The sequence below is a fragment of the Cetorhinus maximus genome, chromosome 18, assembly GCF_964194155.1.
Source record: "Cetorhinus maximus chromosome 18, sCetMax3.hap1.1, whole genome shotgun sequence".
Taxonomy (NCBI): domain Eukaryota; kingdom Metazoa; phylum Chordata; class Chondrichthyes; order Lamniformes; family Cetorhinidae; genus Cetorhinus; species Cetorhinus maximus.
This window is the reverse complement of record NC_135896.1, coordinates 3,100,185-3,127,485: the sequence shown is the minus strand read 5'-3', so window position 1 is coordinate 3,127,485 and position 27,301 is coordinate 3,100,185. Positions and strand designations below refer to the sequence as shown.

At 44.3% G+C, this 27,301-nt stretch overlaps 2 protein-coding genes across 5 annotated transcripts in view; one reads left to right on the top strand and one right to left on the bottom strand.

The window, feature by feature from the left end:
• The window catches only part of LOC144692875 (transcription factor IIIB 90 kDa subunit-like), a 323,304-nt gene that overhangs the window by 159,008 nt on the left and 136,995 nt on the right, over positions 1-27,301 (bottom strand). The window lies entirely within an intron of this gene.
• btbd6b (BTB (POZ) domain containing 6b) lies at positions 19,888-23,356 on the top strand. Of its 2 annotated transcripts, none has more exons than XM_078561961.1 (5): positions 19,888-20,404; positions 20,568-20,874; positions 21,017-21,107; positions 21,464-21,582; positions 21,898-23,356. In XM_078561961.1, exons 1-5 carry the CDS (start codon positions 20,380-20,382, stop codon positions 22,928-22,930), a joined length of 1,575 nt encoding a protein of 524 aa, XP_078418087.1. In that variant the 5' UTR covers positions 19,888-20,379; the 3' UTR covers positions 22,931-23,356. The 2 variants fall into 2 exon arrangements, with proteins under 2 accessions (XP_078418087.1, XP_078418089.1); XM_078561963.1 differs by having other exon boundaries at positions 19,923-19,942.

The following is a 27,301-nucleotide window of genomic DNA, read 5'->3' as shown; positions in this document are numbered from 1 at the left end:
CTGAAACATTAACTTGGTTTCTCTCTCCACAGATGCTGCCAGGCCTGCTGAGTGTTTCCAGCATTTTCTATCTTGATCTCATTTTAAAAAGTTTAAATCCCCATCTCTCAATTTTCCCCCCTCATTCGTTCAACTTTTGGCTCATCTTTCCCCCTACCCATCAGCCCCTAACCCTACCTCTAAAGTCAGTGAACACCGGCAGAATGCTAAGATAAAAGCAAAATACTGTGAATGCTGGAAATCGGAAACAAAAACAGAAAATTCTGGAAAAACTTAGCAGGTCTGGCGGGGTCTGTGGAGAGAGAAACAGAGTTAATGTTTTGAGTCCGTATGACTCTTCTTCAGCGCTTGAGCTGGGCCATTTAGTTTCAATAAAAAGTATTGGAAGTCTATAATATCAACAATATGGCCAACCATTGGCGAGAATCAATCATTTTGATTGTGCTTTCAAATTATTAGCAAATAGCCATAGAGTGCCACATTATCAAGAATGGTGAAGTTAACTGGCTTCTACGATTTCTTACTGGGAAGCCCCACAGTTAGCTCCCTGCTACCTTCCAGTTTGGTAACGTGGCACAGCGGGCAGTAAGGTCTCAAGTTCCATTGTGGTCCACACCGAGTTATCTGGTCACAGTCAGCTTGTGGCAGGGGTGCTACAATAGGGATCAGGGTATCCCATTGATTCAAATGCTCAGTGGTAGCGTTCTTGGCTCAGAGCCACTCCAGGGTTTGAACACGTCATCCAAGTTGGCATTGCAGTGCAGCAATGAGGGATTGTTAAAAATGAAACTTTGCTTGACGATGTTAAAGATTAAATAGCAGTATTCAAAGAGCAGCAGGGCATTTGCTGAACTCCTGGCCAGCTTCCCTCAACCAATACTTCAAAGGTAATCCCTTAGATGTGAGGTGATAGGCACATCCTGAGAATAATAAGGGGCGACATAAACGCAAGTTCCTTCTTTCATCTATGTTTTTATGGGAAAAGGCAAACAATCACAAAGCTAGTTCCAAACGCCAGTAAAAAATACCGGAATCCTTTATGACAACAATAGCTCTTTCATCCAAGATTGCAATGGGTTATGGAGCGGAGTGTCCCTGGCTGAACCCAAACTGAGCACTGGTGAGCAGATTGCTTCTGGTTAAGTGCTGCTTGATAGCATTGTCTATGACACCTATTAGCACTTTTGCTGATAATTGGGAATAGATTGATGGGGGGTGGTAATTGGCTAGATTGCTTTTTGTGCACAGACATAACCAGGCAATTTTCCACATTGCCAGATAAATGCCACTGTTGTGACTGTACTGGAGCAGCTTGGCTAGGATTGCAGCTGGTTCTGGAACACAAGTCTACTACTGCCAGGATGTTGTCAGGACCCACAGCCTTTGCTGTATTCGAATGCCTTCAGCCATTTTGATATCATGTGGAGTAAATCAAATTATCTAAAGACTGGGATGTGTGATGGCGAGGACCTCAGAAGCAGGCCAAGGTGGATCATCCATTCAGGACAGGTTCAGTGTCCAAATCCGGCTTTCCAGAAACTGACAGTCCGAACACCAGGCATTTTTTTTTAACTATTCTGTTGAAGAGTCATACGGACTCGAAACGTTAACTGTGTTCCTCTCCGCAGATGCTGTCAGACCTGCTGAGTTTTTCCAGGTATTTTTATTTTTGTTTTGGATTTCCAGCATCCACAGTTTTTTGCTTTTTTTTTTGAACTGTCTTGCGTGAATTTTAATTACTACTAGATGTGCAAAATATCTTACCGGCTTGTTTGGCAAGGTGCTAAATCGGTACAGTGGCGGGCCAACTAGTTATCGGCTTCGCGTGCCTGTCTTTTCCTGTGGTCCGAGTGACCCTTGACCCCACCTAATCCACCCGTCCTGAACTGAACCGCCCAACCCGAAAACCGACAAGATTCAAAACCCAACACAGGCTCGGCCCTGAGGCTGCCAATTTTGACACACTGTACCTGTACTTCTGGCTGAAGATTGTTGCAAATGTTTCAGCCTTGTCTTTTATATTGGTGTGCTGGGCTCCCCCATCATTGAAGATGGCGATGTTTGACGAGCCTCCACCTCCGGTTAATTGCTTAATTGTCAACCACATTCTAAATTCCAGAACTTGCTGCACCCCTAGCCAAGCTTTTCCAGTACAGCTCCAACACTGGCATCTACCCAGCAATGTGGAAAATTGTCCAGGTATGTCCTGTACATAAAAAGCAGGACAAATCCAACCCGGCCAATTACCATCCCATCAGTCTACTCTCGATCATCATGATGGAAGGGGTCATTCAATAGTGCTTTCAAGCGGCACTTGCTTAGCAATAACCTGCTCACTGGTGCTCAATTGGGGTTCCACCAGAGCCACTCAGCTCCTGACCTCATTATAGCCTTGGTTCAAACATGGACAAAAGAGCTGAACTCCAGAGGTGAGGTGAGAGTGACTGTCCTTGACATCAAGGCCGCATTTGACAGGGTATGGCATCAAGGAGCCTTAGCAAAACTGGAGTCAATGGGAATAAGAGGGAAAAAACTCTCCACTGGTTGGAGTCATACCTAGCACAGAGGGAGATTGTTGTGGTTGTTGGAGGTCAGTCATCTCACCTCCAGGACATCACTGCAGGAGTTCCTCAGGATAGTATCCTCGGTCCAATCATCTTCAGCTACTTCATCAATGACCTTCCTTCCATCATGAGGTCAGAAGTGGGGATGTTCACTGATGATTGCACAATGTTCAGCACCATTCACGACTCCTCAGATACTGAAGCAGCCCATGTCCAAATGCAGCAAGACTTGAACAACATCCAGGCCTGGGCTGACAAGTGGCAAGTAACATTTGTGCCACACAAGTGCCAGGCAATGACCATCTCCAACAAGAGAGAATCTAACCATTACCCCATGACATTCGATGGCATTACCTTTGCTGAATCCCGCACTATCAACATCCTGGGGGTTACCATTGACCAGAAACTGAACTGGACCCAGCCATATACATACAGTGGCTACAAGAGCAGGTCAGAAGCTAGGAATCCTGCAGCAAGTAACTCACCTCCTGACTCCCCAAAGCCTGTCCACCACCTACATGGCACAAGTCAGGAATGTGATGGAATACTCCCCACTTGCTGAATGAGTGCAGCTCCAACAACACTCAAGAAGCTTGACGCCATCCAGGACTATGCAGCCCTCTTGATTTGCGCCCCATCCACTAACATTCACTTCCTCCACCACCGATGCACTGCAGAAACTCACCAAGGCTCCTTAGACAGCACATTCCAAACCCACGACCTTTACCATCTGGAAGGACAAGGGCAGCAGACACATGGGAACACCACCACCTGGAAGTTCCCCTTCCAGCCACTCACCATCCTGACATGGAAATATATCGCTGTGCGATTGGTGGTAGTCAGCAGGAGGTTTCCTTGCCGATGTTTGATCTGATGCCATGAGACTTCATAGGGTCCGGAGTCAATTTTGAAAACTCCCTGGGCCTCTCCATCCCCCTGTATGGCTCTGTGTACAATGTACATGCAGACTCCCTGTGGGACAGGACACAATGAGGGACGGTAATGAAGGAGTCTGGGACATTGGCTGCAATATATCATTCAGTGAGTATGGTCATGTCAGGCTGTTTCTTGACTAGTCTGTAGGGCAACTTTCCTAATTTTGGCACAAATTCCCAGATTTTAGTAGGGAAGACTTTGTAGGACTGACTGAGAAGGGCATCCTTTGTCACTTCCGGTGCCAAGGTCAATGTCACATGGTCCGTCCGGTTTTATTCTTTTTCAACCTTTGATATAATTAGGCCATTTCAGAGGGAAGTTAAGAGTCATCCACATTACTGTGGTTCTGGAATCACACTTTGGCCAGACTGGGTAGAAATGGCAGATTTTCTTCCCTGAAGAGCATTAGTGAACCAGATGGATTTTTGCAGCAACCTGTTTTGTGCTGCCATTACTGAGCACAGGTTTTTATTTCATATTTTTGCTAACTGAATTTAAAATCCAGCTGCAGCCATGGTTAGGTTTGAACCCATGTTTCCACAGCATCGGTCCAGGCCTCTGGATTACTAGTCCAGTGTCAATACCACAAATGCAAATCCCAGGACATTGCTGCAGGAGTTCCTCAGGGTGGTGTCCTTGGCTCAGCCATCTTCAGCTGTTTCATCAATGGCCTTCCCTTCATTGTAAGGTCAGAAGTGGGGATGTTCACCGATGATTGCACAATGTTCAGACCATTCTCAATTCCTCAGATACTAAAGCAGTCCGTGTCCATTTGCAGCAAGATTTGGACAATATTCAGACTGGGGCTAATAAGTGGCAAGTAACATTTGCACTACACAAGTACCGGACAATGATTATCTCCAACAAGAGGTAATCTAACCATCTCCTTTTGATATTCAATGGTATTACCATCGCTGGAATATCCTGGAATCCCTCACCACCAACATCTTGGGCATTACCATTCACCAGAAACTTAACAGGACCAGTCACAGAAATACTGTGGCTACAAGAGCAAGTCAGAGGCTGGGAGTTCTGTGGCAAGTAACTCACTTCTTGACTCTCTAAAACCTGACCACTTCAACAAGGCACAAGTCAGGAGTGTGAAGGAATACTTGTCATTTACCTAGATGAGTGCAGCACCAACAACACTCAAGATGATCAATACCATCCCAGATAAAGCATTCCACTTGATTGGCACCCATCCACCACCTTAAACATTCATTCCCTTCACCACCGATGCACAGTGGCAGCAGTGTGTATACCATCTACAAGATGCACTGATATAATGTGCAAACCCAGTAGGACCAGGAAAGCTGTAAGTAACAAAAGGATTCAAAGAAAAGTACAAAAAGAGAATATGAAAGAAACTTGCAAGAGATATAAAAGGTAACAAACATTTTATTAATATTTTAAGAGAAAGGAAGTGGTAAAGGAGAATGTGGATCCACTAAAGGACAGATGCAGTCAAATCAATAGTGGATAATAAGGAAACCGCAGATTAGTTAAATGAGAAGCCTGTACAGTAGAGGAAGAGGATTAAATATTAAATCCGCTAAGTTTCACCGATATAAATAAATAAAATAGCAGTACAGGAAATAGTGGGTGGACAAATTTCCAGAACCTAATGATTTCCACCCCAGCATATTAAAAGAGCTAGGTGAGGGAATTGCAGATGCCACAGTCAATTTTTCTCTAAGCTCTACAGATTCAGGAATTGTACCTTTGGATTTAAAAATTGCAAATGTTACTCCATTATTTAAGGTTGCTAACCCTCCCGGGATGCAGGGAGACTACCGGAATCACCCTCAATCTCACAGCAGCTATCAGAAGCAGTCCAGGAGATTTTAAAACAATATGATTTGGACTCCCCATTAATCGATCAACTCCAGGCAGCCAGAGTCCATTTAACTGAAAGGCAGCACTACCACACAGACACAGCCAACGTGGTGACATAGGATGTTTACATCATGGTCACACATGCGCCCTGCACTTGTGGACATCGGTGCTTGCTGCCCTGCCTGTTTTTTCCCCATGGCGGCTGGCGCTGAGCCTGTCTGAGACCGAGCGGAACCAGCAAGGCTCCAATAGAGTCTTTGGATGACCTACCCGAGACTCAGAGGGAAGAACGAACAAAAGGAGCCAGCCCAATCAGGAGTTAAAGCAGCGAGCGATAAAGCAAGGCAGCTGAGCTTTCACAGCTACTCCTGGCTGGAAATCACCTGTCCACACCCTGGAATTTTCTAGAAAATTCATACTCATGGTCCCATCAGTACAGCCCAGCCTAGAAGTGGCTCCCCTGACCCTGGGCTGAAAAGAAAGTCCCAATAGAGGCCCAGACTCACTCCAAGTGAGAGACAGCGCTTCTGCTTCCAGCTCCTCACTTTGCTGCTGGGCTTGAAAAACTGCATGAATAAAAAACACTAAAAATCAAACTTAGAAATCTCTCTGCCCAGAGATCTGAGTAATCAAAGTCTCACATTAAAATAAAAAAATTATGGCTTTATTGTGCACGGGTTTGGAAATGACAGGTTAAAGGTCAATCAATGATGTCATCACATTTAGGGGGAAAAAAAATCTCCCAGAATAACTTAACTCTGAGTTGGCAACCCGAGGAGGAACCAGGTAAGTACAGACCTCAGTGTCATATGAATTGCAATAAAGTCACTGGAATCCAACAGCAGAGAGAAGAGTGACTGAACTCCTACATAAGGATCAAAGAGAGTCAGCATTGATTAATCCTGTTTTAGGAGATCACTATCTTGGTGGAAATGGGAGTGTTTATGGATGTTAACCTCTTAAAGGCATTTGAAAAGGTTCAACATAAGATAGTAACAAAAATTAAAGCACACAGAATTGAAGGTAACTTTGTGACATGGTTGGTTGGAAGGTAGGAGACAGAGTGTAGGGATAAGGGGATGTGACGAGTGGTGTTCTTCAGGGATCTCAGCCTTTCACCTTATAAACTGACTTGGATGAGGGAAGAGAGATTTGTATTTCCAAGTTTGCAGATGGCACTAAGTTAGGAGGCACAGTAAGTTGTGCAGATGGGAGCAAGAAGTTTAATTGTGGGGTAGCGTGAAGTTATCCTCTTTGGATCAGAGAAAGACAAATTGCAATATTATCTTGATGGTGAGAGGCTAAGAGCTGTGGAGGAGCACAGGGATTTAGGTAACCATATACACAAATCACTAAAAGCTGGTGCACAAGTACAAAGAGTAATTAAAAAGGTTAATGGAATATTGGCCTTTGCCTCAAGGGTGTTAGACTATAGAAGTGAGGAAGCGATGCTCCACTTGTACAGAGCCTGGGTCAGGCTCCAGCTGGAGCCCCGTGTTGAGTTTCAGGCAGCAAACCTCAGGGAAGTCATACTGGCCTTGGAGGGAGTACAGTGCAGATTCACAAGAATGATACTAGGTCTTGTATTCTCTTGTGTTTAGATGGCTGAAGGGTGATCTAATTGAGATCTTTAAAAATGATGAAGCATTAGATAGAATAGATATGGAGAAACTATTTCCTTTGATAGGGAATACAAATTGAGGGGCATAATCTTAAAAAGAGAGCCAGGCTGTTTAGGAGCAAAATCAGGAAGCATTTTTCCTGCACATGGGATAGTGGAAATCTGGAATTCTTCACATGACTCCATGGCTTAGTGCTGTGCGACTTAATGGCACAGTGAACAGAATCGCTGGTTCAGTGCCACAACTCGCCGATGGCAGTTTGTTCCTCTCCACAGGGTGCTGGTGAAATGGCTGGAACTAGGCGGTCAGGATCATCAGGAAATTAAGACTACTCTGTAAGCACACTGAGCTGGGTCAGCGTAATGGTCACACCACGTAAACATACAACACACTGGGCTGGCCCACTGTTCATTCCAAGTAGGAATGCCAACTTTCCAGGGTTGGCTTGAAATCTCCAGGAATTGAAGATTAATCTTGTGGATACTGCTGTGAACAGGGAGAAAAACCAACAGGATATATATATATATTTTCTTACACAACAACAAAAATAGCTGGAAAAACTCAGCAGGTCTGGCAGCATCTGCGGAGAGGAACACAGTTAATGTTTCGAGTCCGTATGACCCTTCATCAGAACACACTTTTTTTTAAATTGCTTTTCTTCCCCTAGGTGGGCGTGTCAAGAAAGCAATATCAGGACTGGGTGTTTGGAACCAGGAGGTTGTATGTTCAATCCTCCAGGAATACATCCAAGCAGCGTTAGCAACTCTAATCCCAGGCCTACAACATGGAATTTTAGAGGTGGGGGGAGGTTGTTAACCTAGGGAGTATGTATTGCATTTATACAGCAGCTTTCACAACCAGTGGATGTCCCAGGTGTTATAATAATAAATTGCTTTTGATGAGTAGTCACTGTTGCAATGAAACATAGCAGCTAATTTCCATACACCAAACTGTCACAAACAGCAATGTGATAATGACCAGATCATCTGTTTTTTGTAATGTTGATTGAAGGATAAATATTGACCAGGACACCAGAGATAACTTCCCTGTTCTTCTTAGAAAAGGTATCATGGGCTCTTTTCTGCCCACCTAAGAGGACAGGCCTTAGTTTAACATGTCATCCAAAAGACGGCACCTCTGACAGTGCAGCACTCCCTTAGTTCTGCACTGGAGCGTAAACTTAGAATTCTTGGACATGCTTCGACAGCACATCTGGTTTTTTACAAACATTGAATTTGTGCTCAAGTCCTGGACTGAAACTTGAACCCACAACCTTTTGACTCAGCATCAAGAGTGCTACCAACTGAGTCACAGCTGATACATTTTGAAGAATTCCTTACACTATCATATGCCTCCAGTGGAAACTGACCTGAGATGCAGAGTGCCAATTCTACTCTGCATTGGTTGAAAGAATGGGCCTCTGTTTGCCTAATTCTTTATGAGTACAAGATCGTACAAGTGAGAGTAGGTGATGTACAAAATCACACCCAAGATTGAGAGCTCTGTCAAACTGCAACGCGAGGTTTCGAATGGCATGTTGCCACTAGCTGCAACTGATCTTTGATAAAGCCCCATTAGCTTCCTCCGTCTTCCAGGCACTATAATATTCCCATTCAAACATTTCTGAGGCCAATCCTGCTGCCAGCTCCAACACAAGGAATCCCAGGAGTTCAAGCTCAGCTCCCACCTCAATGAAAGGCCTGTTTCACTTCATGAATGTCATTTTGTGTATTTGGTTTCCAAGGTACAGAATCAGTTTTTAAAAACATTCCCAGTTTTCATTTCCCTCCTCCCTCAGGAGCTCAGGATCCAGTGAAAGTTATTGGATAGTGGTTGAGGACATGAACCCTGGCTGAATTTTCACTTCCCTGGCCCAGGGGTGGTTGAGGCCAATTGTAACACCATTAGCGCCACCCTGGCTGCGACAGGCAACTAGCTGGAACCACAGGAGCCGACAGCATAGAGTGTCTACACCAGCTCATTGCCAGAGCAATCCAAAACTAATTCCACCACCCTGTGCTCTGTGCAGAGCCTGTATCTTCCTCCGATTCAAAACAATTTCCCTTAAAGGCAGCGGCTGTTTTTGCCTCAATAACCCGCTGTGGCAAACATGCCAAGCTCCTAAAATTCTCTGCCTGAAGAAATCTCTCCTCACTCCATTTTAAATTGATGTCTCCTCGTCAATGACACCCCATGCCATCCCCCACACCCAAACCCCAACCAGGGAAACAATCTAACTACAAAATAAAAATCAATAAATCTTGTCATTTGTGAACTAAAGCCACAGAAAATGACCAAGAAAGCTGCTGGATAACTGTAAGTACAAAACTGATTCACTACTGTTCTTGGGGAAAGAGGCTTTATTTTAGTCTGCCCTTTACCTGGCTTTAGATCCACACAACATGGTTAACTCTTAATATCCTGGAAACCACTCAGTTGTAGAAGGAGCAGTTTCAGTGCCATTAGATATGGATATGATTATGAATGTTTGCAATTGCAGAGTGATTATTTCTGAATGGGGAGTAGGTGACAGTCCAGATATGTTATAAAAACAGGAAATGTTAGCCTGGAATGTTAATTCTGTTTCTCTGTCCACAGATGCTGCTTGACCTGCTGAGCATTTCCAGCATTTGCTGTTTTTATTTCAGATTTTCAGCATCTGCAGGATTTTATTTTACAATCCAATACATTCTCTATCCCTTTACTAGGTCCATTCTTCAGCAGATAGCCCAGTCACAGACCTCTTCTGATCTTGTGCAGCAGCAGATGAGGAGAAAGCACATATAGTTGAACTCAAAGATAGAAAGGAAAACTTCTTGGATTTCCTACTCATACTAGAGCATGTGTGAAACTGCCCCTCGAGGAGCCTTCTCTCACACACTCCACTTAGCTGAAATGGGGAACTCCCCGAGGTGAACTCTACCTCTCCAAAGTCTACTCAACAACTTGCCAAGATTCCTTCGACAGTAAAGCCCAAATCCACAACCTCTACCTAGAACAAGAGTTGGAAAAGTGTGGGAACACCACCACCTACAAACTCCTTTCTAAGTCTCACACAATCCTGATTTGATTGCTTTTGGAGTTGCACTCCATAAGACATAGGAGCAGAAGTAGGCCATTCAGCCCACTGAGTCTGCTCCACCATTCAATGAGTTCATGGCTGATCTGATAATCCTCAATTCCACTTTCCTGTCTTTTCCCCATAACACTTGATTCCCATCACATCACCTGTTTCCATCTCTGTAACATTCCTGGGTTCAGCCTTGCCTCACTCAACTGCTGCTGAAACCCTCATATCTTTGTTACCTCTAGATCCGACTATTCCAATGCACTCCTAGCCAGCCTCCCAAATTCTACCCTCCAAAACTTTGCTTCCCATGTTCTTACCTGCACCAACTTCTATTCACTCATCATCCCTCGCTGACCTACCTTGACTCCTGGTTTGCTTTTAAAATTCTCATCTTTGTTTTCAAATCCCTCCATGGCCTCGCCATTCCCCATCTCTTCCAGTCCCACAGCCCTCCAAGATATCCACACTCATCCAACTCTGGCCTTTTAAGCATCCCTGAATGAATTGCTCTGTCTTTAGTGCCCCTGCCTTCAGCCCTGGTTCCTAAGTTCTGAAATACCCTCATTAAACCTCTCTGCCTCTATACTTTTCTTTCTTCCTTTAAGACGCTCCTTAAAACCTACCCCTTCCATCAAGCTTTTGGTTAGCTCCCCTAGTATCAATTTGTGTGGCTCAGTGTCAAATTGTGTTTTATAATGTTCCTGTGAAGCACCTTGGGACAGCTTATTACATTAAAAGGTTACATAAATACAAGTTGTTGTTGATAAAGGAGCTAGGAGGAGCTGAGCAAGATTTCTCTTCTATATCAATCTGGTGAGATTAGAAGGCAAGGCATGATTCTGGGAAAAGTGTTGGGTGCAAAGCTACATTTTAAACAAGTCTGTAATTACTAAGGATGGAAAGGCCTATATTACTGCCTCCTCCACTCCTCTCACAGAAAGTGCTACATAACTGTGGCAAAGATAAATTCATAACTGTAGCAGAATTGTGTTAAGAATTACAACAAAACAGACTAAAAATGATCAAATTCTTGGTATTATTAAATTTCAACAATGTAGGGAACTACACTGAAACTCTAAGTACCAGTAACTGTTAACACGTAGTCCTAGATATAAAAAAAATGAAACCAGCTCAATGGATGACTGAGCCAGAAGGATCAAATAAGTCTCAGATTCAGTCCCTGTTCTGTGCTGAGTGAGCATGGGGTAGATTCCAACTCCTAAATTTAACTCAGTAACACCAGAGTGCGTGAATATCCTGCTCCATAAAGACTAGAACAGGATAACGCTCTGACACATGCCCACACTGATGGCCAAGTACCCGCTGAGCTCCTATTTGAGGAATAGAGAAAGAACTCAGCATCTGTAACTGTCTAAGCAAATGAGGAAACTGTGGACATAAGTGAAGGAAGTAAGTTTGAAAATCCTACACAAGATCAGTTTGAAAATACCTAAATACGTAGTGTATTGTAGAACGTAGTGTATTAACAGTAGCTCAATGAATATGTACTCAGGTTTCCAAGTCAGAAGGTTGTGGGTTCAAGTCCCCGTTCCACAGACTTGAGCTGATAATCCAGGCTAACACTCCAGTACAATACTGAGCAGGTTCTGCATTGATGGAGGTGCCATCGTTCAGATGCACTGAGTTAAACCGTGGCCCCTTCTGTTCTCACAAGTGGACATGAAATGTCCCAATGCCAGGAGAGTCCCTGGCTTCCTGCGCAACATTTACACCTTCATCAATGTCAAAACAGATCGTCTGGCCATTTACCCTGTTGCTTTTTGGGGGACCTTGCTGAGTACAAATTGACTGCTGTAATTCCCTTATTAAACATTGCCTACGCTTCAAGAGTACTATTTGGCTGTAAAGCACTTTGGGACATCCTGAAGTCATGGAAGGTGCTACATCACTAAATGTAAGTTCCTTCCCTTCTTCCTCTCAGAGTTGAGCTCACTGAAGGTCCTTATTCCTGTGTACTCAAACACATCTGTTCCTCTGAAGTGGTTTATGAGCCCTGTAAATAGGATTATTTTACAAATAATGGGGTATGATTAAAGAAAGATAAGCTGCCGTTTATCTCAGAGTGCTCACAATTCCAAGTACTTATCTCCATAATAATACTCTTTATTTTGTTTAAGTGACTGCGCTCCAGTGTTGTTGGTTCAGTGTCTGCTCCACAGGTAATATACATTGTCGACTGCCCAAACCTGACACTGGTTCAATCCCCAGACTCTGTCAAATTAACTGATCACAGCTGGGCTACAGAGGCAGTGTCCAGTGTCCTTGGATGGAAAGGGGCAGGGGGGTGGGGGAAAGTAATCATGCCAAGGATCACCATCCAGTGATTATACATAAATTGGATGAGGACAGGTTCAACAGAGTCTTCATTGCCCAACACTCACTGGCTTGGGTTTACACATCTGAACGAGGCATCAGAGGCAGCCTGTGCCTGTGATACTCAACTCCAAGAGTCAGCACCTCGAGAGAGGGAAGGGAGAATATTGGGGGGGTGGAGTTGGCAGCGTGGGGGTAGAACCTATTATTAGGCATAGATCATCCTGATGGAATTTATTTTAGGTAGTTTTGACTGAACAAGGTACTTTATTAACTAGGTTAGTGCACTTGGTTCCACGCTGGGAGACTGTGATCTGGTTTCCCTCCAACCCCCCCACCACCTCCACCGCAGTCCAACACCTGACCTAGATTAGTCAGTGACAGCTCAGATATTAACCATTAGAGTTCAGTCAATTCCCCAAGCGTGTTGGTGTGAAAAGGGTTCTCTCTTGCTGGAAAGTGCTTCCTGATTTCACTCCTGAATAGCCTTGCTCTAATTTGAAGATTAAGCCCCTTGTTCTGAATTCCATCAACATGGGAAATAGTTTCACCGTGCCTACCCTATCAAAGGACTCTGATATCTCATTCAGGTGGCCATTCTTTGAGTGAGTATCTAGACAATGTGTTCAACTGCGAAAAGAATCAAATGGCAGCTAAACAATCTTGTTCTAATTTGGTAAAGAGAGAGACATACACATTCACTCCCTCTGACAAAGGGTTTGGAGGTGCCCAATACAGTTGAGTGCTGTGCAACATCATCAGTAGATTATGGGGAGGTGATGGCATAGTGGTATTGTCGCTGGACAAGCAATCCAGAGACCCAGGGTAATGCTCTGGGGACCGGGTTCGAATCCCACCACGGCAATAAATATAAGACCATAAGACATAGGAGCAGAAATTTCCAGAATTAAAAGTCTAATGGTGATCATGAAACCATTGTTGTGAAAACCCATCTGGTTCACTAAAGTCCTTTAGGGAAGGAAATCTGTCAACCTTACCTGGTTTACATGTGACTCCAGACCCACAGCAATTTCGTTGAGTCTTAAATGCCCTCTGAAAAGGCCTAGCAAGCCACTCAGTTGTAATAAACCAAACTGGCCTACAAATGAATCCGAACAGTCCACCCGGCATCGACCTAGGCACCAGAAATGACAAAGGCAATTGCAGTCCGCCATACTAACATCTGGGTCCAAAATTGGGAGAACTGTCTCACAGACCAGTCAAGCAACAGCCTGACATAGTCAGCCTCACAGAATCATACCTTACAGATAATGTGCCAGACACCACCATCACCATCCCTGGAACTGACCCAGCAGAGGTGGCGGCACGGCACAGAGTATACAGTCTGCCCTGGGAGTCCTTAAAATCGACTCCAGACTCCATGAAGTCTCATGGCATCAGGCCAAACATGGGCAATCCCTCAGCTGGTGAATCAGTGCTCTTCCATGTTGAACATCACTTGGAGGAAGGGTGCAGAGTGTACTCTGGGTGGGGGAGTTAAATGTCCGGAGCGTGGCTCGGTAGCACCACTACTGACCGAGCTGGCCAAGTCCTAAAGGACATAACTGCTAGAGTGGCAGGTGTCAGGGAAGCAACAAGAGGGAAAAACATACTTGACCTCATCCTCATTAACCTGCCTGCCTCAGATGCATCTGTCCATGACAGATTCAGTAGGAGTCACCACTGCACAGTCATTGTGGAGATGAAGTCCTGCCTTCACATTGAGGAAACCCTCCATCATGTTGTGTGGCACTACCACTGTGCTAAATGGGATAGATTTCAAACAGATCTAGCAACTCAAGGCTGAGGTGCTGTGGGCCATCAGCAGCAGCAGAATTATACTTGAACACAATCTGTAGCCTCATAGCCTGGCATATTCCCCGCTCTACCATTACCGTCAAGCCAGGGGATCAACCCTGGTTCAATGAAGAGTGCAGGAGGGCATGCCAGGAGCAGCACCAGGCATACCTAAAAATGAGGCGTCAACCTGCTGAAGCTATAACACAGGACTACTTGCATGCCAAATAGCATAAGCAGCAAGTGATAGACAGAGCTAAGCGATCCCACAACCAACGGATCAGATCTAAGCTATGCAGTCCTGTCACATCAAGTTGTGAATGGTGGTGGACAATTAAACCGCTCATTGGAGGAGGTAGCTCCACAAATATCCCCATCCTCAATGATGGAGAAACCCAGCACAGCAGTGCAAAAGATAAGGCTGAAGCATTCGCAACAATCTTCAGTCAGAAGTGCCGATGCCAGTATTCAGCCAATTCAACTCACTCCACGTGATATCAAGAAATGGCTGAAGGCACTGGATACTGCAAAGGCCCTGACAATATTCCGGCAATTGTACTGAAGGCTTGTGCTCCAGAACGTGCCGCACCCCTAGCCAAGCTGTTCCAATACAGCTCCAACACTGGCATCTCCCCCGCTGTGTGTAAAATTGCCCAGGTATGTCCTGGGCACAAAAAGGATGAATCCAACCCGGCCAATTACTGCCCCATCAGTCTACTCTCGATCATCAGTAAAGTAATGGAAGGGGTCATCAACAGTGCATTAAGCGATTGTTTAGCAATAACCTGCTCACTGATGCCCAGTTTGGGTTCCATCAGGGACACTCAGCTCCTGACCTCATTACAGCTTTGGTTCAAACATGAACAAATAAGCTGAATTCCCGAGGTGAGAGTGACTGCCCTTGACATCAAGGCAACATTTGACTAAGTGTGGCATCAAGGGGCTCGAGCAAAACTGGAGTCAATGGGAATCAAGGGGAAAAATCTCTGCTGGTTGGAGTCATACCTAGCACAAAGGAAGATGGTTGTGGTTGTTGGAGGTCAGTCATCTCAGCTCCAGGATATCACAGCAGGAGTTCCTCAGGGTAGTGTCCTAGGCCCAACCATCTTCAGCTATTTCATCAATGGCCTTCCTTCCATCATAACGTCAGAAGTGGGGATGTTCGCTGATGATTGCACAGTGTTCAGCAACATTTGCAACTCCTCAGATACTGAAGCAGTCTATGTCCAAATGCATCAAGACCTGGACAATATCCAGGCTTGGGCTGACAAGTGGCAAGTAACATTCACGCCACATAAGTGTCAGGCAATGACCGTCTCCAACAAAAGAGAATCCAACCATTGCCCCTTGATGTTCAATGGCATTACCATCGCTGAATTCCCCCCCACCCCATCAACATCCTGGGGGTTACCATTGTCCAGAAACTGAACTGGACTAGCCATATAAATATTGTGGCTACAAGCGCAGGTCAGAGGCTAGGAACCGCGCAACAAGTAACTCACCTTCTGACTCCCCAAAGCCTGTCCACCATCTACAAAGCACAAGTCATGAATGTGATGGAATTCTCCCCACTTGCCAGGATGAGTGCAGCTCCTACAACACTCAAGAAGTTGGACACCATCCAGGACAAAGCAGCCCGCTTAATTGGCACCACATCCACAAACATTCACTCCCTCCACCACCGACGCACAGTAGCAGCAGTGTGTGTACCATCTATAAGATGCACTGCAGGAATTCACCAAGGCTCCTTAGACAGCACCTTCCAAACCCACGACCACTACCACCTTGAAGGAAGAGGGCAGCAGATAGATGGGAACACCACCACCCAGAAGTTCCCCTCCAAGTCACTCACCATCCTGACTTGGAAATACATCGCCGTTCCTTCACTGTCGCTGGGTCAAAATCCTGGAACTCCCTTCCTAACAGCACTGTGGGTGTACCTACACCACATGGACTGCAGCAGGTCAAGGCAGCAGCTCACCACCACCTTCTCAAGGGCAACTAGGGACGGGCAATAAATGCTGGCCCAGCCAGCAAAGCCCACGTCCCGTGTATGAATAAAAGGAAACAAAGAAAAAACAATAACATATTTATAAAGCGCCTTTAAGGTATTAAAACATCCCAAGACACTCCATAGGGATGTTGCCAAACAAAACGGGACACCGAGCCACATAAGGAGATGCAAGGGCAGATGATCAATAGCTTGGTCAGTGCTAAGTGTTAAAGAGCTTCTTAAAGGAGGGAAGAGAATTAAAGAAAAGCTTGAATTTAAATAGCACCTTTTTTAAAATCACAGGGTGTCTCAAAGAGTGCTACAACCAATAAAGTACTTTTGAAGTGTAGCCACTATTGTAGTTGAGGAAACATGGCAGCCAATTTGCAGACAGCAAGCTCACACCAACACGAGCAGATCATGTGTTGCTGAGATGTTGACGGAAGGATAAATATTTGCTAGGACACTAGAGAATTCCCATGCTCTTCTTTGAAAAAGTGTAACGGGATCTTTTACGTCCACCCGAGAGGGCAGATGGGGCATCAGTTTAACGTCTTGTCCGAAAGACAGCACCTCCAATAGCACAGCATTCCCTCAGTAATACTAGACTGTCAGACAAGATCTTTGTGCTCAAGTCCAGGAATGGTAGAGAGGTTGAGAGAGGAAATTCCAGAGCCTAGGGATTTGGCAGCTAAAGGCATGATTGCCAACGGTCATAGAGGCATAGTTATAACAGCACAGGAGGGAAAACATTGAGCCCTTTTTTTTTTCATGTGGGCATTTGTTGCCCATCCCTAACTGCCCTTGAACTGAGTGGCTTGCTAGGCCATTGCAGAGGGCAGTTAAAGAGTCAATCACATTGTTGTGGGTCTGGAGTTACATGTAGATGAGGCCAGGCAAGAACGGCAGATTTCATTAGCTAAAGGACACTGGCGAACCAGATGAGTTTTTATAGGTAATTTCACAGTCACCATTACTGAGACTAGCTTTCAAATCCCGGTTTTTTAAAATTAATTGAATTTAAATTCCACCAGCTGCCATGGTGAGATTTGAACACATGTTCCCAGAGCATTAGCCTGGGCCTCTTTATTACTAGTCCGGTGACATTACCACTATGCCAATGTCACCCCAAAAGCACATGCATTTTCTGTACTGTGTGGAACAATTGAAATTGGGGATGAGCAAGAGATCAGAATTGGAGCAGTGCAGATATCTTGCAAGGCTGGAGAAGATTTCCAGGATACAAAGAGGTGAGGACATGGAGGGGTTTGAAATCAAGGATGAGTATTTTAAAATCCAGGCATAGTTTAACCCGGAGTCAATGTAGGTCAGCGAGCCCAGGGGTGATGGGTGATCCAGATTCGGTGTGAACTGGTGGACAGTAGAATTTTGAGTGACCTCTAGTTTGAAGTTCAATAAAGCTCAGTTCACAACTACTTTGTTGGCTTCTGAAGCTCCGTCTGTGCTGTAGTTGGATGTGTGTTTGTCTGCGTGGGCCACATAAGTGTGCAGCATTGGTGCTCGAGAGTGATTTATGAAGTTTAAATCCATGTCTCATCAACTTCAAATTTCTGATACTAACCAACTAGAACATTCTGATGTAGGATTTTTCCTCCAATGACGCTCAGAACAATCTTCATTCCAGAAAATCCAAACAGGACAAATCAAAAAATAAGTCTAAAGAGGACTGAGATGCTTCAAGACAGCTTCAAGAGAAAATTGTCAGTGTTGCCAGACATGGCCCTTAGATCACAGATTAACTATCCTGTTGCAGTTCATGTCTCATCCTCTCTTACTAAGTTATAGCTCCCCCGGGTCTCTGTTCTCTCCCATCTGCTCCTTCTTTGCACCTATGACTAACTCTGCTCATCATCGAATGCTCAGTACCTGATGATTTCATTCTATGTTCATCAATTTCTTCCAGATTATACATTTTCAGTCCTCACCCAGTGCAATGGTTGAATCATATCCTGACAGTCACTATATCCCTCAAGAAGGTGTTAAAAATCTACCTTTCAATTCTTCAAGGATGATAGTTGAGTCTTTCAAAAGAACGCTCAGGACCAACCAATTCCTCACTTTGCTGAATCCAACCACAATCCTTCATTTACCAATAAAATTGGCATTCTCCTTCCTCGCATCTCAAACTGAACTTCCATTTTACATCAATGAAACTGTCTCCAAGGAACAAATTTTGCTTTCAAGCCTCAGCTCTCTATAAAACCCCCAAGTCCACCCAAAGTTTGAATCTTGTTCCCAAATCTGGACACACTTTCTCTATCCCGCTCCTAGACTAGATGCACAAAGAAAAGTTCAGTGCAGAGACCTCCTACTCTAACTCATTCCTTCCCAGTGACTGAAGGCCACGTTACACATTGCCCTCAGTCCTTCTTTACTCACATAACCTGCAAGTGTTTAAAACCCAAAACTGTACCCAAACTGGGTGACTTTAATTGTGGCACTGCAAGGGTTAAATGGGAACAACGTTCACCACAAGGGCCAGATTAGCTGCAAGTCGCCATCAGTATATTTCTTTTTGTGTATCTATGTCTGATGCTTGAGACTTGTGTGATGGTGCCCAGTGTTTGATAAACAAAAGCTTTGACGCTTTTCTATACAATAAGTGCCCTTTAAATCCTACATCCTGCAGAGGCACGGATCTGACATTTCATTTGCCAGCCTTGTTTATGTGGGAGCTCGGAGTCCCTCTGCTGCTGGAGGTCGGCATCGTTTGAGAAAAGCAGATGGTTTCTCTTTAAGCCCGGCCCCGGCCTCATTTCTAATTCCTGAATCGTTGGTTTTGGAGGAAAGGGAGGGAGGGAAGGAAGGAGAGGGGGGGAGGTGTGGTGGTGGTGATGATGATGATGATGGGTTAGACACAGAGCTTGATCATGGCTTCCTGCTGCTGGGAGCACCGCAGAATCCAAACTTTCACCGCCTGTTCTCTCCTTACCGACCTCAGCTACACAGCAGCCCAGGTACAGTGGAGGACCTTGAACAAAGCTACGCTCGGCGGATTGACAGGAAATAAATGGCGATGTGTTGCAATGATCCTGTTCCACTTTGGCCTCTGAATGCGGCCGGGCGGATCGAGCTATAGATAGAGAGAGAGAGTGTGTGTGTGTGTGTGTGGGGTGTATTTCCAGTCTCCCCTTCCGACCGACGTTTGCAATTATTGGATCCATATTTTTAATCCTTTTTTTGTTTGTAACCCCAATCGGCCCACAGGTAACGATGAACGTGTGGAGGCGGTGGAGAAGGAAACAATTGGCATTACAGCTGAAGCTAACCGTGCGTTTAAAAATAAAAATAATAAATAAACAGCGATTAATCGAGTAGCAACTGAACTTCCATTTCCAAAGCCCAACTTCCCCCCCTCTCCTCCATTGCTTTTAAACCTGAACCAGTCGCTAGAATTAATACATAAACATACAATATTGATGTGTGGACTAAGTACATAATTGTATTGGTGGGTGGGCTGAGTGGAGATTGACATACTAATCTCTCCCTCTCTCTCTGTGTGTGTACCAGCCCCCTTCTTCTTTCCATTTTAAATATTCCAATCAATCGTTGCTGAGCTGGCTGAGATTTCATCCCTCCTCCTCCTCCTCCTCATTTTTTCCCTTTTCCCTCCCCCCTTCTCTCTCTTTTATTATTGGAGCCTGATGTTTGGGTTAGGTTGGCATCACGTGAGCACCTGCTGTTAGTAAAAGGAGAGCCAGCAGGATCCCTGCTAGTTTTGTAGGATTTACAGGAAGGGGTTTGGAGTTAGTGTGGAGATCGGAATCAAGTGTGTTTGCCATTCGCTGGGAACCCGACTGCGGTCAACTTTTTCCTGAAAACAAAAAAAAGCCTGAAGCGCACTCTATTTTTTTTTTGCTTTTCCAACTTTTTACTCCGGAAGAGACCCCAACATCTTGCAGAGGAAAAGGAACCAAAAAAAAAACAAAAGTGCAACAATATCGCTGAGAATCCTTTTTTTTTTGCCCGGATATTTTTACTGGACTTATTTTTTTTTTAAATCTTTGAGGATTTTGGAGGAAAGGGAAAGAAAGAAAAAAAACAGTGGCAGTTTTTGTTTTTTTACAGCTAAGATCTCTGCTCACTCACTCACTCTCTGCTTTAAAAGGCTGGGGAGAAGAAAAGAGAGGAGGAAAAAAACTTTTCACTGCAAATCTGGCCCGCATCCACTGGTGGAAAATTAAACTCAAACAATCCAGGATCTTTATGTTGCTCGTGAAATATATCCAGGGTCAGTAAGTCGATCAAAGTTTCTGTGGGGGTTTTTTTTTTGGAGGGGGTGGGGGGTAAATAAATGTGAATTAAGTGACCTGCCGCCCAGGATAAATCACAACGCCAGGTTTCATTTCTCTCTCTCTCTCTCTCTCTTTTGTTTACTCTTAAATGCTTTTTAGAAACGCTGAAAAAGTCCAAGAGCGTGAAGAGGGAGAGCAGCGGCAGCAAGCTACCAGCTTGCTATGAGATCGTAACGCTTTCCTTCGGCAAGAAGATGGCTGCAGAGTTGTATCCCTCCAAACACAGCAACAGCAGCAGCCTGCAGTCCAGCGATAGCAGCAGCAGCCACAGCGGCAGCAGCACCGGTAACACTGTCAGCAGCTCCAAGCGCAGCCTCTTGCTCCGGCAGGGCCGGCAGCAGAACCTCAACAACAACCACATCCACAACAGTAACTGGCAGTCCTTCTACCCCACACTCCGGGAAAGGTAAACAGCACAGCAAAGCAAGCAAAGCCACACTCCCTTCCTCCTCTTTTCATCTATTTGTGTTTTGTTTTTTTTTTAAATTTTGCATCGTTTGCAAGAGTAAAATAAAAACTAAAACGTTTTGTGTCTCGCCTCCTTTCAGGAATGCGATGATGTACAATAACGAACTTATGGCAGATGTACATTTTATCGTGGGTTCCCCGGGATCGACACAGAGAGTTCCAGCTCATAAGGTGTGTGTGTGTGTGTGTGTGTATAAAATCCCGGGACTTTTCTCAACCATTAGGAATATTTTTAAGAGCGTTGTAAATGATTATAGTTTGTATTAAATTAAGAGAATTGCAAACATTGCAGGGAAATCACTATTTTGAAGTACTGTGTGACTAGAAGGTTGCGTGACTGGGAGCTTGGCAACTATAATTATTGTTTGCTTTCTTTAAAAAAAACCGTTTAGCACATTATAAATTACGTACGAGAGATTTTTTTTTGCATGTAAGGTCCTGTGCATAGGGGGGAGGGAGGAGGCGTTGCTCATGTTATGTGCCGCCCTCTAATCTTTTGTTTTGAACTTCTGTTGTTCCCCTTCCAGTACATTTTGGCAGTCGGCAGTTCCGTTTTCTATGCCATGTTTTATGGAGAACTCGCCGAGGAGAAATCCGACATTCATATTCCAGATGTGGAACCCGCAGCTTTCCTTATTCTACTAAAGTAAGGGGATTTGTGTGTGTGGCCTGGAAAGGGGGTGGGAGGAGTGTAAAGCAACTTACCATCTTAGGAGAGCGGCTATCATTCCATTAATCACTAAAACAAAACTAGAATCATCTTTTGGATACTGCCTGCGATTTCTGCGTTATAGTGGACGAGACTTTAAGGTGGTTTTTAAGTGGTTTTGTGCATGAGATTTTAAGTGAAACTAATTTTTTTTTATGAGTTTAAATGATTTTTTTCTGCATGAACTGTTAGAAAGTGGATTTAATTGTTGATGAGATTTTCAATAAGTTTCTATTCCCCTTGCTGCTACAGGTATTTGTACAGCGACGAGATTGACTTGGAAGCAGACACAGTGCTGGCTTCTCTGTATGCTGCCAAGAAGTATATTGTCCCTTATCTGGCAAAGGCTTGTGTTAACTTCCTGGAAACCAGCCTGGAGGCCAAGAATGCCTGCGTCCTGCTGTCCCAGAGCAGGCTGTTTGAGGAGCCCGAGCTAACGCAGCGCTGCTGGGAGGTAATAGATGCCCAGGCAGAGCTGGCCCTGAAGTCAGAGGGCTTCTGTGAGATCGATCTGCAGACTTTGGAGATCATCCTGTCACGGGAGACGCTCAACACCAAAGAGGTTGTGGTGTTCGAGGCCATCCTGAACTGGGCGGAGGCAGAGTGCAAAAGACAGGGGCTCCCTCCCACTGCCCGGAACAAGAGGAGCGTGCTGGGCAAGGCCCTCTATATAGTTCGGATTCCTACCATGACGCTGGAGGAGTTTGCCAATGGGGCTGCGCAGTGTGACCTCTTGACCCTGGAGCAGACCCATGACATATTCCTGTGGTACACAGCGCTGAAGAAGCCCCAGTTGGAATTCCCCACCGTCCAGAGGAAGGGCCTGGCGTCTCAGCGGTGCCATCGCTTCCAGTCCTCCGCCTACCGCAGCAACCAGTGGAGGTACCGGGGCCGGTGTGACAGCATCCAGTTTGCTGTGGACAAGCGCATCTTCATTGCCGGGCTCGGGCTGTACGGCTCGAGCTGTGGCAAGGCAGAGTACAGTGTCAAGATTGAACTGAAGCGGCAGGGGGTAGTCCTGGCTCAAAACTTTACCAAGTTCATATCAGACGGCTCCAGCACCACGTTTTCAGTCTGGTTTGAACACCCGGTGCAGGTGGAGCAGGACACGTTTTACACTGCCAGTGCTATCCTGGACGGCAATGAGCTGAGCTACTTCGGACAGGAGGGAATGACAGAAGTGCAGTGTGGGAAAGTGACATTTCAATTCCAGTGCTCGTCTGACAGCACCAATGGCACAGGGGTACAAGGGGGGCAGATCCCCGAACTTATTTTCTATGCATGAGCAAAAAGTGTTTAAACCTGCCTCCCTGAAACTAAAAACAAAAGATGTTTTGCATCCAACTGCTGCTAACAGAAGGGAGCACAGCAAGGTATCAGACTTCTTGCTGCCTCAACCGATAATATATTAAACTCCACACCGTGGTCCTATTACATCAACTGCAGAGTCAAACTATCTTTAAAAACTGAAGGAATGTTTGATTGTAAATTAATTTTATTTATTTATAATGACTAGAGAGTATTGTTATTTGACTTACTGAAGCTGCAATGGGCAGTATTCAGTGGTGCACTCTTGTGCCGTACTTTTGTACAGATGTGCTCTGTTTAAAGTGGCTTGAAGCTGACCAACGAATGACATGTCTGAACACCTCAGTGTACTTGCAAGTGATGAACCTGTACAGTATAAAGATTTTTACATGGTTATATTTTATCCTGTTGTCTTCATTGAAGTTTAGGAAGCCACAGGATCAGAAAAGATCACTGTAATCCAAGTGATTAAGTTCCAAATGTGGTAGATCTGTTACTTCCCGATCACCCACCTTTGCCACAATGCTGTCCAGTTCCTACTTGAATGTGTTATTTTGACTGTCTCCCTCTGGCACTGCATATTACCTTTTATGTGGAAGTACTAGATTAGGAGCCCATTTCTCTCCCAAATTGAGTGGCTATTGCTATGTTTCCTCCTTTCTTCAATCAAGTCTTCCTTATCAGCTAGGAACCCTGCTTGCACAGAATTCTAGTCATTAGTGCTATGAAACACCACACCAGCAGACTACTTTACCATGTTGTGGAGAAGTAACCAGCTTATTGACTTGTGGACATGGGCATGTCCCCGATACCAATCCACTATATCACTAACCAACATTGCTGTGCACTTTTTGGTATATTTGAGATAAAGCTTCTTAAATAAATAAGTCTAGTCGTGTATGCAGAGCACTGCACAGAATAGAACCTGAATGAGCTTTAAAGTGTATTTAGATGTTAATCCAAAAAGCAGGACTGGCCCAAAAAGCCAGTTAACAATTTGGAATAATCCTTAAAAGTTCGCTCATCAATGTTTAAATGATTTGCTCCCCATCCCACAGCCGGACCCCTCCCCTGGGTCCCATGGTTCAAAGACAGCCTACATTGATGCCAAGAAAATCCATCTAACAGCTGGAGTCTGATGTGAAGAGAGTCTGGCTAATCACTATCCTAACAATCTAGTCCCAACAGCAGAACACTCATACAGCAATGACAAAACTGCTAATGTGGGGAGAAAATGAGAAGAGGGTGCTGTACTGAAGTTAGAGCTGAATACACTTGTTGGGGGACATGCAGAGGGAGCTTTACACTGCACCAAACTCTGCCACACCTGGCCTGGGGCATTATTCAATGTTGACAGTAAGTAAATGAAAAATGTTCTCTCCCTGTTACTGACATGCTACACCTTCATGAATTAAAGTTTACGTTGTAGGCTTTTTTTTTAAAAGCTATGACAAGACATACCATCTTTATCCTTCCAACTTGGAATTGGCCATATCTTTGGTGCTTTGTTGGATAGTTATTTTTTTTAAACCACTTGCTGGGAGATGGTGGGATTTAGAACTGAAAGATTTCTGCAAAAACCAGCAGTTACCAAAAAGGTCAAAATTACAGTTTGGAATTTTCTTCTGGTCTGCTTGTCAAACTCAGTTAGGGCAGAAAGAAACAAGTACAAGATACACCTTGACTTTGTGCTGCAATATACAGTCCATGCAGACAGCTCCTCACACTGATGTAGAGACCTGATAACAGGTTATCAAACTGCTTGGACAGTGGAAACAAAGCTATTATAATAAGCAGACAGCAATAAACTAATTGGAGGCAGGGAAACAGCTATGTATTAAATGGACAAAACAGATAAATCACTTTTCCATCTTGTCATTAATTCAAGGCTCAGATGTTCCTATCCTGTTACATTAGATATGAAACCACCAGCAGATGTGCAGTATTTCCACTGTGAGCTGAAACACTGTTTACACATTGTTGAAAGGCTTTTAAGCACAATACACCCTATACACACGTGAAAAGCTTTTCAGTACAGTGCATGATTTACTCAGTTCTCCAAAAAAGCCCTGTGGCAGATCAACATTTCTAATGTTTAGCAGATATATTCAATTTTCAATCGTGCTGAAATAGCTAACTTCAGCAGAGCAAATGTGAGATACCGTCAAAATCCCAGTGCTGAGGGGGAACGGGTCAAACCAAATCTGATCAAGAAATTGAGTTCACCCAAAATATCAAGTGAGAATCAGAGCTATCAAAGATCACTGGGTTGAGATACTGGGAGGTGGCCAGTATTTCTGGAATTGTATTCCACCAAGGAATCAGCACCTTTAGGAGAAGGGTGGCTTCAGGGGAACGTGAGGATATAAAAAGGATGCTTACGTGCCTAAAAATTTACTCACTTTGCTTAATAGCAGCAAGAGCCCTGATAATGCAGACAGCATACTTCTAGAATTCAGCATTTCAAAATACCAACGAGCAGGAAAGAGAAACAAATCACGTTAAAATCCAGATTCCAGAGACCTCCCTGCCCCACCTTTTTTCTAATTAAAAACAAAAGTTGCAGCACACAAAATGCACAGTAAGATCCCAATATCTACTCCTGGTAAGGGAGCTGCAGTGGCAGTGGGGCCAGTAAGCAAGAAACAAAACAAGACTGATCAACTGAAGGCAAGAGTAACAGAAAGCCAGAGTGATTAGCTGGTGAGAAGAGAGCACTAAACACAGAGGATAGAGAAAGAGAGACAGACACACACGGAATAGAGAGGTAAACACAGTAGGATAGAGACAGGAGGATAGAGAGGGGCATGGGAGAACACAGACACACAGGAGAGAGTGAGAGCAAGACAGGAGAGAGAAACACATGGAAACAGTGGAGAGAGAGAGAGGCAGGAGAGAGAATAGTAGAAATTTATAGCACAGGAGCCTTCAAATCAGCCTATCCTCTGTGCCAGTCAAAGAAGAGCCATCCAGCCAAATCCTACTTTGCAGTTCTTGGTCCTTAGCTTGTAGGTTATGGCACTTCAAGTGCATATCCAATTATTTTTTAAATAAATGGATCATCACCACCAATCTGGGTAAAAAAAAATTCCCAGCAAAAATTTTCCCTCAACTCCCCTCTAGTCCTTCTGCCAATTTCTTTATGTCTACATTCCCTGGTTAGTGGCATTTGAGAGAGATAGGTCCTTCCTATCCACTCTATCAAGGTCCATAATTTTATGCATCTCAATTAAATCTCCCCTCGCCTTCTTGGTTGCAAAGAAACAACTCCAACCTTTCTAATCTTTTCTCCTAGCTAAAATTCTCTATTTCTGGCAACATCCTCATCAATATCCTCTACACTCTACCGCAATCACATCCTTCCAGCGACATGGTTATCAGAACTGTGTGAAGTACTCTAGATGTGGCTGAAATACTGTTTTATACAGTTTAAGCATTACCATGAGACAGACAGTTCAAGAGAAAAAGAGACAGACACTAAGAGTGAGAAGCAGGGCGACCGAGAAGAAAGGGAGAGAGAGTGAGGTGCATGTACAAAAGGAAAGTATAGGTGACAGATCGGAGGTAAACGTACAAGTGTGTATCTGACAGAGAAAGACGCACACAAGATGGGCAATTCCCCTGATTATCATTCACCGACTCCTACTGAAAGTGCTTGGGAGGACTGGGTTCGGTTGTGCTACATGGTCAAACAGTAACCCATTCACATCAACAGATGGTTATCATTTTATGAGGGAGTGTCATAGGACACAACAGGAAAAACTGGCAGCATAAGAATAGTTACAATAATTTAATTCCTTTTTTAAAAAATGCCATTGCACATTTATTTTCAAGAGTCTGGAATCTGCATACACAATGTCTTAATTTTGATATGGACCTCCTCATATCCATAATACACATTCAATTTTCCTTTACTTTCAAATCCAGTATCAACATCATTTTGCTCTAACCTACCCATAGCTGTCAGCTGATAAAAAAGGTTTCCTTACAGGATCCTACTATTTATAAAATAGTCTGTGCCCCCACAGTCTCTGTGCCTCTCATCCTACCCTGCTCTGTATATGTCATTCTCTCTGGATTTGTGTCTAGTGTTCTTTTTTCTCCATCTCACTATATCTCTCTTGTATTTATAAAATAAGATAGCTTTCAACTGTGAAGAGTTTTGCACAGCTGTTTTACCATGGAAAACAATCACTGGTACAAAGGCCTGAATTCTCTGTGGCTACAAAATACCGGACAGGACCAGCACTGTTCATTCAGAGGCTCAAGAAAAACAGCAAATGTGACCTAACTGAACAGTTTCCTTGTCTGGAGGCTTATATCGCCAAAATAAAAGAACTGTTTATTC